The sequence below is a fragment of the Chenopodium album genome, chromosome 10 (genome assembly GCF_948465745.1).
Source record: "Chenopodium album chromosome 10, dcCheAlbu1.1, whole genome shotgun sequence".
Classification (NCBI taxonomy): Eukaryota; Viridiplantae; Streptophyta; class Magnoliopsida; order Caryophyllales; family Amaranthaceae; genus Chenopodium; species Chenopodium album.
In genome coordinates this window covers 61,856,976-61,877,047 of record NC_137843.1, presented here as the reverse complement: position 1 = coordinate 61,877,047, position 20,072 = coordinate 61,856,976, and the positions used below count along the sequence as shown (strand labels likewise).

General features: G+C 33.2%; 3 protein-coding genes across 3 annotated transcripts; all 3 read right to left on the bottom strand.

Annotated features, from left to right (window-relative positions):
- Positions 1 to 2,406: 2,406 nt before the first annotated feature.
- Positions 2,407 to 3,458, bottom strand: LOC145564516 (uncharacterized). The gene is made up of 2 exons (XM_081624807.1): positions 3,306 to 3,458; positions 2,407 to 3,183 (listed from the first exon to the last, which is right to left on the bottom strand). Exons 1-2 carry the CDS (start codon positions 3,360 to 3,362, stop codon positions 2,563 to 2,565), a joined length of 678 nt encoding a protein of 225 aa, XP_081480933.1. The 5' UTR covers positions 3,363 to 3,458; the 3' UTR covers positions 2,407 to 2,562.
- A 3,956-nt stretch (positions 3,459 to 7,414) lies between these two features.
- Positions 7,415 to 11,351, bottom strand: LOC145564515 (hypersensitive-induced response protein 4-like). The gene is made up of 5 exons (XM_081624806.1): positions 11,021 to 11,351; positions 9,785 to 9,905; positions 9,517 to 9,608; positions 8,559 to 8,655; positions 7,415 to 7,987 (listed from the first exon to the last, which is right to left on the bottom strand). The coding sequence occupies exons 1-5, from the start codon at positions 11,213 to 11,215 to the stop codon at positions 7,617 to 7,619; spliced, it is 876 nt and encodes a 291-aa protein (XP_081480932.1). The 5' UTR covers positions 11,216 to 11,351; the 3' UTR covers positions 7,415 to 7,616.
- A 999-nt stretch (positions 11,352 to 12,350) lies between these two features.
- LOC145564514 (peptidyl-prolyl cis-trans isomerase FKBP53-like) lies at positions 12,351 to 17,109 on the bottom strand. Its single transcript, XM_081624805.1, has 10 exons — positions 16,986 to 17,109; positions 16,793 to 16,866; positions 15,716 to 15,939; positions 15,450 to 15,586; positions 14,874 to 15,219; positions 14,452 to 14,716; positions 13,256 to 13,343; positions 13,137 to 13,178; positions 13,006 to 13,054; positions 12,351 to 12,706 (listed from the first exon to the last, which is right to left on the bottom strand). The coding sequence occupies exons 1-10, from the start codon at positions 16,996 to 16,998 to the stop codon at positions 12,625 to 12,627; spliced, it is 1,320 nt and encodes a 439-aa protein (XP_081480931.1). The 5' UTR covers positions 16,999 to 17,109; the 3' UTR covers positions 12,351 to 12,624.
- Positions 17,110 to 20,072: the final 2,963 nt, after the last annotated feature.

Sequence of the window (20,072 nt, the reverse complement as noted above, 5' to 3'; positions counted from 1 at the left end):
TCTTCGCGCTGCCTCCTAAACACTGCACATAGATCTGTCCCTGCTTGCATTGCCCCCTTCCCTCGATAACACATTAATAATTGCTGGTCTCGCGGTCTAAAATAAAAGAGATTCAATATTTTGTACGACTTAGACCTTACTGAAACATGATTATTATTATTTTCTTTGTAGTTGCTTCCTTCACTTGTTGTGTTGCTTCCTACATCTCTTGAGATTCTTCACCCCTGCCTTTAATGAATTCGTGCCACTCGATGAGATGCATCGGATATTATATTGTCAATATCGGAAAATTTCAAAAGTGTTGCATATAATTTACAGATAAGATTTCCTTAAGGCCAGGCCACCATTTGGTACATACATACAGCAGAAAATTAAAATTAATGCAGCTTACCTATTCATTGAACAAAATAATAATGTGGTCCTACGCCTTGCACTCGTGCATCTTACTGTATTTTTAGATTCTCTTCCATAATTCGATTTGGTGTTATTACTTGCTTGCAGTTAGCTACATCCAGCACACGATCATATGATATCGAAGCATTTATGTTAGCGCGATTACATCATTATAATCACCAATGCAACTTGTTTATGTTGTTATTTTTGTTAATCAGTCAGTAGTCACATGAAAACAGAATGTATTTTGTGCCTTTTGGCTCTTTGATTAAGTACTGCAGGAACTCGCTTTTGTTGTTAATTAGTCAGTAATCACATGAAACTAAGCTATATAATGTGGTTTGTGCCTTTTGCTCTTTGGTTAAGTACTAATACAGAGCAATTAGAATGTAAATTATCATAGTTTTTAATATAACATGTAAGTCTAAAAATTAAAGTCAGATCTTGAAACTCTGAAATATGTCAGAGATTTTATATCAGTATATGCAACATGTATACTGTCTATTACAAGCTGGCATTGGAGAGTAGGGTGAATGTTAACTTATTAGTTATTACTATCTGTTTGGTTTATCTTTGGAGTTGTGAATTTTCAAATTGTATATCCAGCCAAACATTTCTCTGGTAACAAGGTGTCTAGGAAAATGGGTTCGTTAAACGAACCTGTAATATAGATTTCGTAACGAATTATAGATTAGCGCGCGCATAAGATCGTGAAATTGAAGGCCAAATAAAGAGAAAATACTTCATGATAAACATAAAAACGTTTATCTAGTGACATTTTTGTAAATAAATTAAAAAATTTTGTCAAATGTGGACCCTAATAATGTTGATTTATTTACGGAAACGTCATGATGACTGGGATTTTATATTGATTTATTTACGGAATTGCCACTAGATAAACGTTTTTTGTTCATCATGAAGATGAACTGGGATTGGGTAACGCTATGCAATGACCGTCTATTGATTAACAGGAAAACAAATTTCTATGAAATAGTTCAACACAAAATGTACTTCATTTTTCAATCTTTAATTAGGTTTATTTATTACGAAGTTATAGGGTATAAAATTTGAGAAAACAAATTACAGAGAACCTTCAGTTTTTTATTTTTTATTTTTTATTTTTTTTATTTATTTTTTTTTTAAATGAAGATCGATAGGAATCGAAATGCAACTCTAACTACATAATCAAAGGTTAATTAATTAACAAGCCTACTTGCCAAGCTTTGAGCTAGTGGCTTATTGATGTATGTACCGACCTTTAATTTAGTTTTTTTGTTAATTAGTAAAGTTTACTTCTTAACCTTTGCTTGATCTTAAACCAATTAAAAAGAAATTGAAGAGGTAAGTTAGCTGTAAATTGGAACAAAAAGGCAAAAGACATTACAATTTGATTAATTAGTCCTTTTGTTTAGTGCTTAATAGATCTACTAGATATATTATACTGTATATCCTCAAAGTTATTGAATGAACAAGTACAAATTAGCTAAGAATGCTTTCAAGGCTTAGGAAAGTACTCCAAATAATAATGTCAAGGAAAGTAACATGTACTAGCTACTAAGCTCAATTATTCATATGTACAAATTATGATATTTTCATCAACAACACTTTCTTTTTCTTCATTATTAACACTTTTGATTGATGTGACAAAGTTGACATACGCCTAATTACACGAGTTTTAACCAAAATTATATGATTTGATTTTGATTCGTATTGATATTAATCTTGTTCGAACAAATTAATCTAGCTCAAAATTAATACTTCATATCAGAATAGATTTGGATTGATATTACTCCAATCCAAACTTATTTATCTGTCCAAAATTGATATGAGAATATTGATAAATTCACATTATAGTAGAATCAATTTGTATATTATTATGATCCAAATGGACTTCAAATTGAATTAAACTGTTTGACTCATCACTTGAATATGACTTAGCTTGAACTAAATTAATCCGAATCTAAATGTAGTATATGATAGTTGTAACTTGTAAGATTAGTAAATTAAACTCAATTGCTCGAAAAATTGGTTCAAATCTTGGCTTAAAATTACTTACATTACATATTTACACTTGCAAAGTCTACACATGAGATAATAAAAATGGAATTCAACCACTTTCAAAATCAATCAAAACTTTTAACCTAATAATGATATTAATTAATTTTAAGCCTATAAACCACCAGCAGCAATTTCTAGTTTTCTTTGAGGTGATCTTACTCTAAATACATGTTCTTCACCAGTACATTTATCAACCTTAACAATCCAATTACTCTTCTTTACACTTTTCTCACACATAACATCCCTTCCATTGTTTCCATCAAATCTTGTAACCAACAAACCATCACCAATAGGCAACAAATGTGTCCTTAGACCACTCCATTGCCACGAAGATCCCTTACAAAACGCGTTATAACCCAAAATCACACCACTTTTCTCTCTTCTCATCACGTGCATCCCTCTCATGACACCCTCATAGTCCTTAAGATTACAATCAACAAGGAAAAAATCCGCGTCTTTGTACTCATTAAGCAACAAATCTTTAGCATCACCAACAACAAAATTAACATATTTTGCATCAGACTTAAGAGCGCGTTTAGATGACAGTAATTCTTCGCGTCCAGGGACAATGCAGGTTACATGACCTCCTGTTTGATGTGCTGCAGAAACTAAGGCTAACAAATTTGGTGTGACCATTTTTTGGGCACATGCTGCAACCATTACTTGTGCATTGTTCCCTGCTGCTAGGGCTGAGATGAATTCGCCCGCATTTGGTTCCTTTTCTTTTGTTTCCTGTAAACAAATAAATCAAACACATGAGATACTGTTAAAAAAAAAACTCGATTTTACATTACATGAAACAAATTATATTTTCTTAAGAAAAAATATAGTAAAAAAAATTATCAAATGCTTACCATTTTAAGAGTTCTAATGTATGCCTTGGTAGCATTTTCAGGTGACCAACAAGCCATTTTTTTTTTTTTCTTGAATTTAATTTTCTTCAGAAAATAATAATTGGGTTTAAATTTGATACTTGTATGAAGAATGAATTGAAGAGTTAGTTGATAGTATGTCCATGCTACAACTATATATATATATATATACATACATACATATACAAAGGGCTTAAAGTATAGTTTATGGGACAAGTTAGAGTCATAACAGCTGGCTTGTCTGGGTAGATGATATTAAATTAATAATATCTTAAAATTACTGATTTTTTAAAAAAAAATAATAAAGAGTTATATGAAATGGGAATATGTGGATTTTGTTAGCCTAACTCAGATTGATAAAATCTCTTGTACTTTTGTGCATATCCTACCAAACTATTAAAATTTGGGACTTCAATAATAATTTGTAACAAAAAAGTATGTCATGTCCTTTTACTACCATTATTTTGTATTCTATGTTACCATTATTCATCAATAGTTTAAGTTAAATGAAAAAAAAAATTGGTTTAATGTTTGCTTTTGTGATGAGTTTTTATTTATCACTTATAGAAAGTTATTAGATTAGGATTAAAAGTATTGTAGATTGATCAAGATTGAGTTCTAAACCACATATGATTCATCGAATAACCACTTCTATACCCCTAACTATAGATCTCATTCCCATGAGCACGGATATCTTAAAGTGGAGATGGAAATATCAATTAAAATTGAATTAATTACGTAGTTTAATTTATTACTCCATAGTTTTAAAGAAAAAGATGATAATATATATATTTATAAAGGAAGAAGTGAAAATAGTATACAGTATTGTCAGTATAGTCAGTGAAATTATGTAAAAAAAAAGGGTTAAAGGATGCACTCAAGAGTAGACTCGAGTCACTCAACCCACCCAAATTAGAAATAAGACTTTCATTTATAGATATATATAGATGTTGAGAGAGTACACAAATTGTACTAAGTTGGAAGTTTTAGGTATAGATTTTTGTACAATTAATTCAATCAATTATGGATTAATTGCACATATAACTTAATCCAAATACATTTAATTCAATAAATCAATGCCTAATTAACATATGCATGTGTTAGTTTTGATAAATTATTATAGCCTATAACATGCCTTTGGGACATTGATCATGTTTATTTGCTAATAGTGGAACTCATAGCACTTTTTGAATGGGTCCGGTGAGGATCCATTGCATGTGGTGCACCAATACTTAAGCCCAAGTTGTGTACATATGTACTAGTGTACTACTTTGGTGAGAGTAAGATATTTAGTTCCAATTAAGAAGGTTTAAATTATTAATTAAGCTTCGGAAAATTAAATTGCTATTTAAGTACTCCCTATATATATATTAGATGAATCTTTAACTTATTTCTTTAGGAAAATAGTGATAATTTATAAGTATCACTAATTGTTAAAAAAGAAGAAGTTATGATTCACTAAAAAAATTATGTGATGAGGACAAGACCTTAATAATTATCACTTCATTATTCTGAAAAATTAGATAAATATTTAAGGACAAAATGTCAAAATTTAGTTGAACAAATCCTAATTGACGTGGACTGGTAATAGACAGGGCATTAGGTACAACGCATTTAAAAAATAAACTCACTTAAACAAAATGAATTTGACCTATGCTATTAGTCTGGGTTATGTATCGAAGTGACTATACATATTCTTGGGACGTCGACCCATGTGCACAAGCAAGTGCAATGCACCACACTAGTTGATCGATGGGTCCATGACCTATTGCAAGTGGTGCACTTACGAGAAAAGGTTATGCACACTAATGCATGTATCAGGAACTTTGACAGCGTATATATAATATAAGTAGGTTTTGGTCTATTCCGAGAGTACAATATAAATTTTCAAAAAGAACTTTATCAATAATGAGTGAAATTAAACAAAACTATTGAAAATATTTTGAAGTATAATCTAGGCAATAATAATTCTTCTGAGGATTAGCTTCCTGGATCTTTCTTCTAATATAAAAATACACTTTAAATCATAGAGGATCTTCAGTAAATAAGAAAATAAAAGAAATCATGGTTGTAATGTCTAATTTTTGGGGGGGCATTTATAAGATTCAATGCCAAATGGATCGACAAATCATTTAATTATTTATTTAATTAATTATTGGCTGAAAGACAAATCATTAAATTCATTAGTTGAAGACCGAGCAAAAGGACAATACGTTCATGTGCATCAATTCATATAAATTAATATACAATTTTATTTTAAGGTCCATTGTCAACACAAATTATGCTATAAGAGAAATACGTTAAATTAGAGAATAGTAAAATACAAGGTACTATAATTGTACCAGCTGTTTGGAAATCAAAGGAAGGAATCTTTGCATGTATTATTGATTTACTCTGTATTAAATAAGATTTTAACCTATCCTTTTAATCCAATGAAGCAAGCAAATACCGGACGTGACTATGTATAATCATTATATTTGTCGTATCTCTACATGTTAATTAGCTTAGTTGGTTAACTGGTTAAGACAGTATTGAGATTGAAATCTTAAATGTGAAATGATCAAATCTCGTAAATATCATTGTCTGTTGTAATAATCTCTCTATAACGAAAATATTTTAACTACAAAACTGCTTATTTTTAATCAGGGAATGTCCTCAAAATCTTAATGTTTACAGTGCTATCATCACATCAATAACTTGTGGGTCTATGGACCTTGGTAAGTTATGGGCCTACAGTTAGGGGAAACATATCAGCATGGGTCACATGGCATAAAGCCCACTTTAGGCCCGGCTTGTCGTAAGGACCCGATTAGACCGTGCCTTGGCCATCTTACGGCCCTACCCGAAGATTGTCCCGTGCCCGGCCCAGTGAATCAATGAAATAATTATAAGATTAACAAAACTTGATTAGAAATTTCAGAATTTAATGAAATAAAGATCTTCAAAACAACATATCTAGTATATTATAAAGTTGAGAATGGACCAATATTAAGGTACTAGAATAAAGATTACTAGTGAAAATTATGTAAATGATTCCTAGACAAATGGGAAACAAAGGATACATTGAGTTGATTGGAATTATGTTCAATGTTGTGAAAAACATAAACAAAGGAATTAAGAGCAGTGTTTGATGCTTGCAATTGGAGAGCCCCAATTATATAATTTCTCAAGGTTCTTATTACTTTGTTATTGTCCCATTATTCATTGTATGGGGGTATGTATGCCTCATCCGTACAATATGTGAAAATAAAATTAAAAAAAAGTGACTTTGATTATTTTATTTTTAGTGGCTTTAAGCTTTGGTTCCACAAATGTTAAAACTAATACGAAAGTATAACTATTTTTGGAGGGGTTGTGTAAGAATTTGCAAATTGATTGATTGAGAAGTGATATGGCTTCATTAGTTAATTATTAATAGATAAAGTACCAATTATAAGAAGATTGCTTGGACAAAATGTTTGGTTTAAGACTTTAAGGTTTACAACCATATTTCTAGTTTATACTTTTTAAGGACCTGCTTGCAATATTTATAAAGTTTATAACTATGGTTTGATCATTAAGAAAAAAAATGTTTCAAATTATATTTAATTGTTGATAGAAGTCATAGTAGAACAAGTAGCCTAAAATCGTTGTAGCTTGAAAATATGATGTTGATCTTGTAGCTCACTCACTATTTAAGATGCTTCTAGAGCCTTCTAACCTTAGAGCTTCAAACCCCAATACGACCACTAAGGTTGGGAATTTCCCTTACTTCCCCTCAATTTGGGTGTTAAAGAAGAATAGAGGCAATCTAAGTTTTTCCAAATCTCCAACAAGTGATACCCTTAAGTAGGCATCAAATACTCCCTCCATTCTTGTAAATCTTATGTGTATTTTAAAATTGTTGTTACCTAAACATAGTACTCCATAATGATTTATATTAGGCTTCCTAATGCATCTGATCGAAACAAAGACAACTATTAATCTTGAGCTGAAATTGAAGAAATATGATTCATGGCTAGATTATAAACACATAAAACTACAATATGGAATAATTGAGTATATTCCAGAAAATTTCATAGAAACATACCCAAAGTCATGGACTTCGAAAATAGCCAATGTAAATTGTATTTCATTCACAATAAAAACTCATATAGTTTACAGCTATTGCCTATCATCGTTTTTCTCCACATTGTCATTTCTTTACCAAGTCTAAAGTTTATTGTATAAACACAGTTTATAGACTTGTAAATTTGTAATACAGCACAAAGAGGTTCAGTAATAACAGCAGCATTGTATCTGAAATAGAAGACACTAATTACCATCTAGATTTGCACTTTTTGCCTCCATGAGCCCGTTTCGTAACTGGTCACTGATGTCTCTGACATGACCAGGGCCATGGGGAATGAAAACAGTGGTATTATTTGATTGACTACCAAGATCCCTGATTGTATCAAAGTATTGAGTGACCATGATAAGATCCATGATTTCTTTAGAGGATGTTCCTTCAACCTTGTTTGAGAAGTTCAATATATTCTCTCTCAAACCGTCTGTGATTGCCTGCCTTTGCCTTGCCACTCCAACCCCGCCCAAATACTTGGATTCTGCTTCAGCCTCAGCCTTCTTCACTTGCAGAATTTTTTCTGCTTCTCCTTTATACACGCTAGCTAGCTGAAGCCTTTGGGCTGTACATAAATACAATTAAGGTTATAAAAATCAAATATTAAAAGAAAACTGTCAAAAATATCGCCTTTTAAAGTGTGATATTCAGAACCCAAGGCCCCGCACTCTGGGGGGAAAAAAAAGCTTAAAACCCTAACTAAAAACTTAATATCTAAAACCACCCCTCACTTTAGTCGCATCACAACAGCCACCCATAAACATTAATTTGTCAATTAATAGTCACGGTTAGGGGGTACTATTCTTTGTAACTCCAACTAAAGTAATAATCTATATGAAGACATCACATAAGGTTTGTAGTACTTTTCCTAATACATTTTCCTCTAGGATTGGTATTGGTAGTTTTCTGAGGAAATTAGAGCAGGTATTAATTAATTTCAGTAGAACAGCTACACCTTGGGTGGTTTCTGGTTAGGTTTCCAACATTAGAACTTGAAAAACAAAGACCATAGGAATTGATTTAAAAAGATAAAGGTCACTTTGAATGTCGTAATATTGCACTCCAATATGCTAAATTTTCTATTTGCAAAGGAACAAATAGTACATTTATAACATCAAATGGAATAAGATCATAACCTGCATTAATCTCATTCATTGCTTTGCGAACTGCTGGATCAGGTATAATATCAACCATCAGAATGTGCTCTATGCTGTATCCATATTCTCCCATTACCTGTTCAAGGTTTCACAGTTTATCATAATTTGAAGAGATCAAACATGAAACACGGATAACTCCCCCACAAGTTCCCATCTGACTTAATGATTAAAAAACTACTGATCAAGTAGGAATGAGCTAAGAAGTATGAACCAAGTAAGCTCATTTAATTTTCTTCACAGCCGCAATGAACACTCCATACTTCAGTGATCACATCATGGGTTAACAATTGTACATCATTCATTATTGCTAGGAGAGGCTTATATACACAACTATGAGATCTTATTATGTTAGGAGGCCAACACCCTAGGAGCAATGGAAAGAAACATCTATGACAAAGGAGCTAAGACAGAACTGTAATAGACTAGCCTAAGGGGGGTAGTATGGGTAGTTTAGTAATATTAGTTTGCTAGGTTAATACGGAGTAATCTCTTAGTATAAATAGAGAAGGAAGAGAAAGAATAGGGAGGCAGAAATTTGGTATGAACCTTTTGGAGAGTTATGGCCTAAAGCCATTTTGGAAAATTGTGAGCTAAACTCACTTTCGAAGATTGATAGCCTTAAGCTATTAACGTATCGTTTGTAACCCTTTTACCATTATCATTTGTTAGTAAAGCTTCCATCTTTCGTATTCTTGCAACTTACAAAAATCAGATTATCTACATGACTCAAAGAATCGATTTTTCTCTATAGTTTTACTGTTATTTGCATGAGTAAGTAAGCAGTAAACATCAGTTCATTACACAAACATAGTTTGGTATGCATAGGAGAAGAAAGCTACTTCTTCTAAGAATAAGGAAAGCAAATCAGATCTGAGTTTGCCAAAGAACAGACAAGAAATGAAGAAACAGAGATAGTTTGTTTATTAGAAACAATTACCTTTGCAAGTTCCTCTAGTACATGTTTAGCAACCTCGCCTTTTTGTTCAAACAGCTCATCTAAATTCATCTTTGGGACAACAGCACGAACAACTACAATATCACAAATATTAAAATATTACTATGTTAGTAACTGGGAGAGGAAAAGAAATAACAGTGAGCCACAACTACACAAGAGGAGAGGAAGAGATTATCATACATAACAAAATGAGAAATGAATTCGCTTTTGTACACAATGCAAGCAGAAAGAAAAAAACTGGTAATATTACCATCAAAAACATAGGCTTGAATCTGCTCTCTAGGATTTTGCAGTTCGTAAAATGCATCATCAGCATTTTGTTTAACCACACGGTATTGAATTGAGCATAACATTTGCACAAAGACATTATCCTGCAAGATAGCATTATTTAGATATGCAAGATAAGGATCCAGTATTAGATAATGAAGCTTTTGTAATATGCAATGCATAAGGGGAAACCATAGAGACCATTGCACTAGTAATTTTGCAATTATATGACCTATAAGCATCTTGAAGAAAATAAAATGCCACAGAGAAGAACTAATAAGCCATGAAAAAAGCACAAGTTGATGTAGTTATTGACAATACTTTGCCAATGTATCAATTATTAAAGAGAATGATGCCATTGTTAAATCTAGTTTAGATTGCCTCAAGAATGATTCTTTTTACATTATTAATTTACTCAAAACCATATATCATGTCTTATAACAACTCACAAGCAATGTTATATCCACCCCACGCTATACACACCCACAAAAAATGCAACTAGCAAAATTCCACTGTACCTCAGAGCCTGCGCCATGCTTTCTTGACAAATCGTTCGTTTTTAGTAATCAGCAATCTATCTTATACCGACGCAAAACTAAATTAAATACAGAGCCAAAACCACTAAAAAGTCACACGAACAATCTGTAGAAAAGTTCCTCACTAGATTGACCTCATATAAGGAAACCTAGGACCGCTGCTCCTAGAATCATCAAAATTTCGTGCAGCAAGTATTCAACAAGAAAAATCAAAGTTATTAATCCGAATTCAGATAATTGCACCATCCATCTAAGCTAACAGCCTCAACATTTAGATCAAAACCTCCCCCAATTCAACAGAAAGTCAATCACAAGTGTATCATCATAAGTAAATGATCAACATTAACCACAGAAATGTATATGCATAAAAATAAAAAATAAAACCTCCTAAACCCTAATAGTAACCGATCCTAGCAGGGCAAGAAAACCAAATCACAATAAAGATATATGATATAAAAACCCCAATAAAAAATCAATCACATAAAATTGTAAGAATACACCATCAAAATCTCAATTTTGGAAATAAGGGTTTTTCAAGTTGATCAAATCCAGAGTCCCAGATACAATACATGAAATTCACACAAAATTAAGACCTAAAATCAAATACCCACAATCAAAAACACCCAGAATTGTATGAATCATTCAATTTCAAGAAAGATAATTATCAAATTACAAGAAAAAACCTTAGTTTTGGTCTCAATTTTGACGTCCAGAGAATTGATACGAGTAGAGAGAACACCAGCAAGCATTTGACCGGCGAAGGGGTTGAAGAAGTGAAGACCTGGTTCTGCAAGCTTTTCGAATCGACCCCATTTTTCAATCACTCCTACGCTAGCTTGATCAATACACCCACCAAATAAACAAACTGTATTCCCCATTTTTTGAAGATCAATTCAGAATAATTGAGAATTCAAAATGTTGTGAATTGTGATCAGGGAATTAGAGAGAAGAGATGAAGGTCACAAACAAAGTGTCAAAACCTTGGCTTTGAATGAGAGACGTGGGACTTGGAAGAACGCGGGTAAGGAACTAAAAGATCGCATATAAACGATGCACGGAATAGCAAATTCTTATATTTTGCCGATTACAGTCTTTTAAAGTTTGAATTTTACAAATTGCACCTATTTGAGAAATTTTTTTGCAAATCGCAACCCAAAAATACTACTCCCTTCGTCCCCGCAAGAAGATTCTTTTACTCTTTTACGCCTATTTCACGGGTATTAAGAAAATTAAATACGTAGTAAAAAAAAAAAGTAAAAGTATATTGACAAAATAAATTTACACGAAGTTTGTAAAAAAGTCGAATGGTCATCAATTTTTTTATTACTCTCTCTCTTCATGTCCACCTAAAATGAGCAATTATTGATTGTTGCTCTAATGTGAGGAATAAATGCTAGAAATAGAAATCTAATAAAGAAACAGATGGAGTACTTATTTTAGAAAGTTTTACTAATAATACAGCATAATCATTAATACTCGTATAAATTATTTTACTTTTTGATAAAAATACAAAATATTCTCTTTTAAAAATAAATGCTTGTAATAAATAGACATGCTTGTAATTTTGCTTTACTCAAGATATCTATATCAGTAAGGGCCTGTTCTCATTGACTGAACTGAACTGAACTGAGCTGAATTGAATATTTTATAAGAGAATGAAATTAGAAGCTGAGCTGAACTGAGCTGAATTTCAACGTAAGAGAACAGGCCCTAATTCGTACTTCATGGAATAGCTAGTGTATATAAAGAGACTACCAAATGGCTCAAATCAACACATGGCCATTGGCCAACCTTGTGTATATAAAGAGACTACCAAAAACATATGAATTCAGAGTTTTCTTTCACAATCCTCCAAGTTTTGTCATTAACAATCGAAAATGTCAAATATAAGTATAAATACCACAAGATTAGATCTTATATCATTTATAATGTAAGGTTCCTCATACCACCAAACTACCTGCAATGGGCTTGTTGCTCTTGCTAGTAGAGGATGCCATTAGCTTAATTGGCCAATAAATTAGAAAAAAAATATATTAAATCAGTCTGAATCAAAATTATGCAGAGTAGACAAAGCTAAATTGTGCAATATTATTCAATCAAATATCATTAGGCCTTGGAATAATGTAAAACAGTATCGTTCAGCAAAACTTTACACTACTCTCACAAAATTCACTATAAGGTAAAAGAAACAAAATTTGCTTGTCCATGCTCATACTGCTTGCTTTCGCCAAAATTGAGATTTATCGAAATGTCTACAGAAATGGAAATTCCATTGAAAGCAAGATTATCAAGCGACATCAACCAATTCAACATCAAAGACTAGCCATGCATTGGGGGGAATCTGAGGAGGAGCACCAGAGGCACCATAACTGCACCATCAAATATTTTGTTATCAGATTTTATCTCACTAAAAGCAGAGAACTGTGAGACAGATTTTTTCCTTATAAAAGAAGGTAACAAAGACATTGTAAATTGTACATCGACAAGAAGAGAAAGGTATTCCATGAGACTTGTAGGTTGCATTTTGTGTAATCACCTTGACTTGATAGAGCTATATGAGGGTAAGATCCTCAATATATTCACAAAATTTAAAGATTTAACTTATATTCCATTGTACATCAGCTTAACTCTATCATTTATATGCAAGCTTTGTGAATAAGATCCTTACCCCATTGAAGGTGGAATTGTAAGCCTTCTTTTGTCACCAACACGCATGCCTAACATCAAATATCACAAATCAGTAATTAAAACTCGATAAAACAAGCAAAGAATTCATATATTTTTGAATTTTATTTCTACCTTCAACACCAACATCCCAACCCTTGATAACTTGACCAATACCTGTTACATGAAGCAATAGAATAAGTTGACAATCCCACAGCACAACAAATTTGTAAACTTAAAATGCCAGTGTTTACCTAGACGAAATTTGAAGGGTTTTCCGCTAGTGTTAGAGTCAAAGCGTTTGCCATTCTTCTGCAACTTCCCAATATAGTAAACACTAACCTGGAATTTTAAGAGATGTCAGAAGCTACAAGGAGGTGGTCTACAATCCTTTATCAACCAGGAATAGATTAAAACAATAATCAATCAACCAAGTTCTCATACTAAAAGCTTAAATATTCAAGTCCTGGATCATTAATCTCAGATGGTGGATATACAATCCACCTATTTTCTCCAAGTCAATTAAAATTAAAACAGTACCAAACCACTCTCAACCTCAGGGCAAACACAACAATTGAAGGATAAAGTAATGGTGTGTTAACAGGGTCAATCAAGTACCCAGCAAGAAACACCATTAAGAGTACCCCCCTCCTCCTCTCTCTCATTATACCCATCCTCAATCGAGTAGCTGACTTCCCTTGCAAATCACAAATCTGACTTTCCTTACCGACAGTAACCAGCTCTATGCATTTCCCCTGTTACCCCCAGTATTCCTTCTAGAATAAGTCAGCATTTTGGGTACTAACTAATAAGCAGTCAATGCACTCAAGACCTTCAAATCTGTTTGATTAGATCTTGTGATGGGGCCACAATGAAAGTAAACAAGTCTTTTCTTCGAACTCTTTGAATAGAATGATTGGCAGTCCCAAGGTGCTTGTACAAACCATGGTGTTCAGGTTATTTCTGGCAGTATAAACACTAGTCCTTGGCCTTTTATTCTTAAATCTGTCACTACAAGAAAAAAGAACTCTAGCACCAAACCACTGAATTAAGTTATCAAATATTCTGCTTCAAATCTCTGTCAGCACTTGGTCCAAGAATCATTATGCTCTACTCAAATAAGAGCTTAAGCAATGCAGCATATGCTGCTTATTATTGTGGCAGCAGCCATATGTTTTAATACCTATATTCCATCCACCTTCTCCAGTCCACACATAAATAAAACTTAAAAATAATAAATAATTAAAAAAAAAAAAAAAAAAAAAAAAAAAAAAACTCTGCATGAAATGTACAAACTCACTACAGCCATGAACACCAACAAATGAACCCACTGAAAATAATCAAAACATTTTACAGAAGAATATTGAATCAAACACAACAAAAAATATAATCACATTTTTATTCCCCTTTGGGCTAAGAAAGGATCATTGAGCCAAAAACACAAGCTTACCTTGCTACCACGAGAAGCTCTTTTACCATCAGGTTTTCCCATTGCTACATCTTCTATGACCAGTCCATTAGGAAAGGTTTTAACTCTGGCAGGCTTCTCCTTAGATTGCTTGACTACTTTATCAGTTTTGCTTATCTGCTTAGGTTCTGCATTTGCATCTTGCTCTATTTTTGAAACCTCTTCACTCTTCTCTGTCTTTCCTTTCTTTTTCTTCTTCTGTTTTTTTTTCATGTTCTCAGATGCTTCTCCATTTTCAATAGCATCGCTGGAAAGTCCCTCAAATTACATTCATAGTTTCATGTCAACATAGAATTTAATAATTGACAAAAAGCAGCAAATGGCAATTACACACACAAGCAGCTTACACAGTATGAACATCAATCAAGAGATCAAAGATAGAAAATAATATTGCAAAGGTGTACCTTTTTTGTTCTTGACCAGATTTGATGGCATCAACCTTCCTTTTTAAATTTTTTTCAGATTCAACATTATCTTTTGCTTCATCCTTCTTATTCTTTTTCTTCTCTTCCACAACTTTGGTGGTTGTGTTAGCTTCTAAATTTTCACTTTTGTGTGATGAAGAAACTGGAAAGCCATCTTCATCTTCACTCTCCAAAACTGAGGCACCATTATTTTCCTTGAGTACAATTTGTTGTTCAGCTTTTTTGTCATTGTCAGTATCAGCCAACTGCTTCTTCTTTTTTCCTTTTTTGGTTCCACCATTTTCAGTTGCAGTCTTTTCCTCATCCACTATCTCCTCGATAACAACTATAGTTACCAAAGGAAAATATCAGAATGATCAGAGAAAAATGCTTCATCCCCTCCATCACCACAATTAGAGAGGAAAGAAAAGACTACCAATAAAAGTAAGGTAAGCGGTCTAGAAAAGTGCCAAATGATACAACCCAAGAAATAATGGAAAGGGCGTGGGATCGAAACACAGCAACATATGTGCATGCATTGATGAGCAAAAGGTCTTGAAAGCAAAAAAACTATACCTCCACTTTTTCGTACAGGCGAAGGTGGGAACATGGTATCATCATCGACATCAAGAAATTCATCCTCTGAAACATCTTCAGAATCATAGTCACTGCTCTCTGAATCAGACTCAGCAATATCTTCCCCATATGAATCACTGAAGTATCCTCAATCAAGGAAATACTAAACTTATCATTGGGTAAAAGGAATTACACTAGGGATGCCAAAGTAGCTAATAACAGCAAGTATAAAATGCATGAAACTATTAATTGTCTTTGAAGGATACGAATCATATTCATTTTCAAGATTGCTCTGAACAAAGCCAGACAAGTGAATACTAGTTGGCCCAACAACAGAAAATTTCACATCATCCTCCTCATCAAATTCAAGAGTCAACGAACAAGATTCTATCTTGTCAGGCAACAAAGTGCAGAGAAAGACTGGACTCTTATCTCCTACATTGACCTGAAGGATGCTCTTCTTCGTTGATGAACCAATTCCCAATGTGGCCTGTTTTTCGAAACATCAATACCACTTATAATCAATTCACATAGAAAAAGTTCAAGAAACTTAGGTTCAATTGAAACCAATTAAAACATCTAGCTCTATAGTTTTCAACTTGACATTCCGCATGTGATTATAACCATTCTGCCACATTCATATAAGATACCAAGTGACAAAACTAGCTCCCACAATAAACATGCTGTTGAAATCAAATACCAGACAGCTTTAGAAATATATTTTATAGTCACTAGTCACTACACATGTTTAGATCCTAGAATATCATGAATTCATGACAATATTACAACATAAGGTGCAAGTATAATCTAAAGGACATACAGCAATTAAAAACACTACAATAACAATGGTGAAGTGCAATTCTTCTATTTTATCACTTCATGGTATAAATACCACGACAGGCGACAAGGCACCTATCGAGGGTCACTTACATATATCAGTGATATGAAAGCAAATGTTTCTGTAATGCCACCAGTTAATCACTCCAATACTCAAGTATACATGTCAACAAAGACGACACAACTTAAGATGCTGCATCCGATCAGCAAGCAAGGCAAGGGCAATCACATATTCACACCCACTATATTAAATTCACATTCCATATTCTCCCAAAGAACATACAATTTTAAGACAGCGAATTTTACTTCTTTTTTTTTTTTTTTTCCCTCTTCTCCCTTCTTTTTGTCTACCCTTAATTACTACTCATATAACCCAGATATCAAATCAAAATTCAAACAAAAAACAGATTTATTAATATTAAAGATTAACGCATACTAAATGGAAGGGAAAAAACCCAAATGAGAAAAACCCAAAGATCAACGTGGCATAAAATTGAGAGTCATACCTGAGTTAAAACCAGCTTTCCATCCAAATCTTCGGCATTAAAAGTTAAGGGTTTGCCTGGTTTTACTTCAGCCCCTGAAATTCAAAGAACCCAGAAAAATGTAAGAATAAATTTCAGAACAAATTAATTAAAACTAACCCTTTTTTTCCATTACAAATTGAGATTAAACATATGATTCAGGAATAGTACTAACCCCAGAAAGTCATATTGTGTTGAATTTCCAGAGAAAATCGAAAATGAGGGAAGAAGAGAGACCGTTCACGGTTGGAAGCGCAATGCCTAAAACCCTAGTAGAACCTCTTGCTTAACTAGTGTTTTTTTATTGCAACCAAAAAAAAATAAAATTGTAAAGTTAACGTTAACATTCTAGAATAATCCGGGTTTTTTTATGCATGCTTATCATCTTATGACATGAGCCTTACATTCAGTCCTTTGGAGATTTATGGCCCAGTATTATGGTCCGATCCGGCATTTGAAAAATCGTGTTCGTGGCCCAGTATTAAACTAGCCCAACATGACACGAAAGACATATAATCCATAAACGGCACGAGCCTAGCATGATACGACTTGAAACATTCGAACGTATGATAGTAGGAGCACAAGGGCAGTTGACTTGCTCGTCGAGTAAGTATGCAAGCTCCGACCTAATAGGAATGATTTGTGTAGTAGATTAGATCATTTGTGTCATAACAAGTTAGTGTTTTTGAGTTTATTTTTAAAGATAATCAAGTATATAAAATATAAGCTAACTCTTTAATCTTGATTATTTGGTTAGATTATGAGTTTTTTAATCAGTCTAAAATATCCCCCTCTACTATAATTATGCTATTATTATGGATGAAATGTTGGCCTGGTAGGGATTTGGTTGTGATCAAGTTATACAGTTTATGCCTTTATGGGTTGACATTGTTCTAACTTTAAGTTTTAGTAATTTTATTTTGCTGTTAGTTTAGGTTATTTGACCTTTAATTAAGCACTTTTAGGCTGATTGTTAAATATGTTTTATTACTTTACATATTGAATGTGGTAATGATATGCAAATAATGCAACACTTAAAGTATCGAAATATAGATAATCCCAGTGAAACGGCATTATATGACCCCGAGATATATCCCTAAAATTTCAAGACTTTTCGACACCAAGCACCGAAACCTCCAAAAATTCTCGAAAAGGCCTTCAATTTTGGAATTTTGGACTTTTTTCGCCCAAAAATAAAAATTGCCGAAATGTTTACCAAGGTCCCTAATACCCTCTGAGAGTTCAATTGGTTGGGTGGAACCATTAAATTTGCCTTTAAACGACCAATTTACCGGTTTACAACTTACACCGATTTCATTAACTCGAGCTTACCACGAACATTTATGACAACATATAATGATCATATATGGTTCCAAACAACATTATATGACCCCGAGATGTATCCCCTAAAATCTCAAGCCTTTTCGACATCGGACCCCGAAACCTCCAAAATTTCTCAAAAAGCATGCATGGATATTAACTTTTAATTTTGGAAATTTTTGACTTTTTTTCGCCTGAAATAAAAATTGCCAAAATGTTTACCATGGTCCCTAATACCCTCTGGGAGTACAATTGGGTGGGTGGAACCATCCAACTTGCCTATAAACGGCCAATTTACCAGTTTACAACTTGCACCGATTTCATTAACTCAAGTCTACCACGAACATTTATGACAACATATAATGATCATATATGGTTCCAAACGGCATTATATGACCCCGAGATGCATCCCCTAAAATCTCAAGCCTTTTCGACAACGGGCACCGAAACCTCCAAAATTTCTCAAAAAGCGTGGATATTAGCCTTCAATTTTGGAATTTTTTTACTTTTTTCGCCCAGAAATAAAAATTGCCGAAATTTTTACCATGGCCCCTAATACCCTCCGGGAGTCCAATTGGGTGGGTGTAACTATCCAACTTACCTTTAAACGGTCAATTTACAGATTTACAACTTGCACCGATTCGATTTAATTAACTCAAGCCTACCACGAACATTTATGACAACAAATTATGATCAAATAAGGTTCCAAACGACATTATATGACTTCGAGATATATTCCCTAGAATTTCAAGACTTTTAGACACCGGGCCCTAGACGACTCCAAAATTTCTCAAAAGGCGTGGATATTAGCCTTCAATTTTTTAATTTTTGCCTTTTTTCATGCGGAAATAAAAATTGTGCATCGAAATGTTTACCATGGTCCCTAATACCCTCCCGGATTCCAATTGGGTAGGTGAAACCATCCAATTTGCCTTGAGACGACCAATTTACCGATTTATAACTTACACCGATTTCATTAATTCAGGCATATCACGAACATTTAAAACAACATATAATGATCATATATGGTTCAAAACGGCATTATATGACCCCGAGATGTATCCCCTATAATCTTAAGGCTTTTTGATAACGGGCTCCAAAACCTCCAAAAATTTTCAAAAAATCCGGAAATAAAAATTGTTGAAATGTTTACCATAGTCCCTAATACCCTTCGAGAGTCCCATTGGGTGGGTGAAACCATCCAGTTTGCCTTTAAACGAAAAAATTACTGATTTTACAATTTGCACCGATTTCATTAACTCAAGCCTACCACAAACATTTATGACAACAAATTATGATCATATATGGTTAACTAGCATTATATGACACCAAGATGTAATCCCTGAATTTCAAGACTTTTCGACACCGAGCCCCGAAACCTTCAAATTTTCGCAAAATGTGTAGATATTAGTCTTCAATTTAAGAATTTTTTGACTTTTTTTCGGCAGTAAATTAAAATTGTCGAAATGTTTACCATGCTCCCTAATACCCTCCGGGAGTCTAATTAGGTGGGTGCAACCATCCAATTTGCCTTTAAATGGAGAATTGAACGGTTTATAACTTGCACCGATTTCATTAACTTAAGCCTACCATGAACATTTATGACAACATATAATGATCATTTATGGTTTTAAAATAGTATTATGTGACTCCGAGATGTATCCCCTAAAATCTCAAAGCTTTTCGACATCGGGCCGCGAAACCTCAAAATTTTCTCAAAAAGTGTGAATATTAACCGTCAATTTTGGAATTTTTTGAATTTTTTTGGTCTAAAATAATAATTGCCGAAATGTTTACCATGGTCCCTAATACCCTCCGGTAGTCCAATTGGGTGGGTGGAACCATCCAATTTGCATTTAAACGGCCAATTTATCGGTTTACAACTTACAACGATTTCATTAAATCAAGCCTACCACGAACATTTATGACAACAAATAATAAT

Bases quoted from the DNA above. Each gene is read 5' to 3' on its own strand.
- LOC145564514 (XM_081624805.1), bottom strand. The intron at 15,220-15,449 runs GTATAGTTTTTT...TGGTAACTATAG, and splicing joins GCCTGTACGAAAAAGTGGAG to TTGTTATCGAGGAGATAGTG. The intron at 13,344-14,451 runs GTAAGCTTGTGT...TTAAAATTCCAG, and splicing joins GAGCTTCTCGTGGTAGCAAG to GTTAGTGTTTACTATATTGG.
- LOC145564516 (XM_081624807.1), bottom strand. From the start codon at position 3,362: ATGGCTTGTTGGTCACCTGAAAATGCTACCAAGGCATACATTAGAACT. The intron at 3,184-3,305 runs GTAAGCATTTGA...ATTTGTTTACAG, and splicing joins ACATTAGAACTCTTAAAATG to GAAACAAAAGAAAAGGAACC.
- LOC145564515 (XM_081624806.1), bottom strand. From the start codon at position 11,215: ATGGGGAATACAGTTTGTTTATTTGGTGGGTGTATTGATCAAGCTAGC. The intron at 9,609-9,784 runs GTAATATTACCA...GTGATATTGTAG, and splicing joins TCAAGCCTATGTTTTTGATG to TTGTTCGTGCTGTTGTCCCA. The intron at 8,656-9,516 runs GTAATTGTTTCT...AACCTTGAACAG, and splicing joins TACTAGAGGAACTTGCAAAG to GTAATGGGAGAATATGGATA.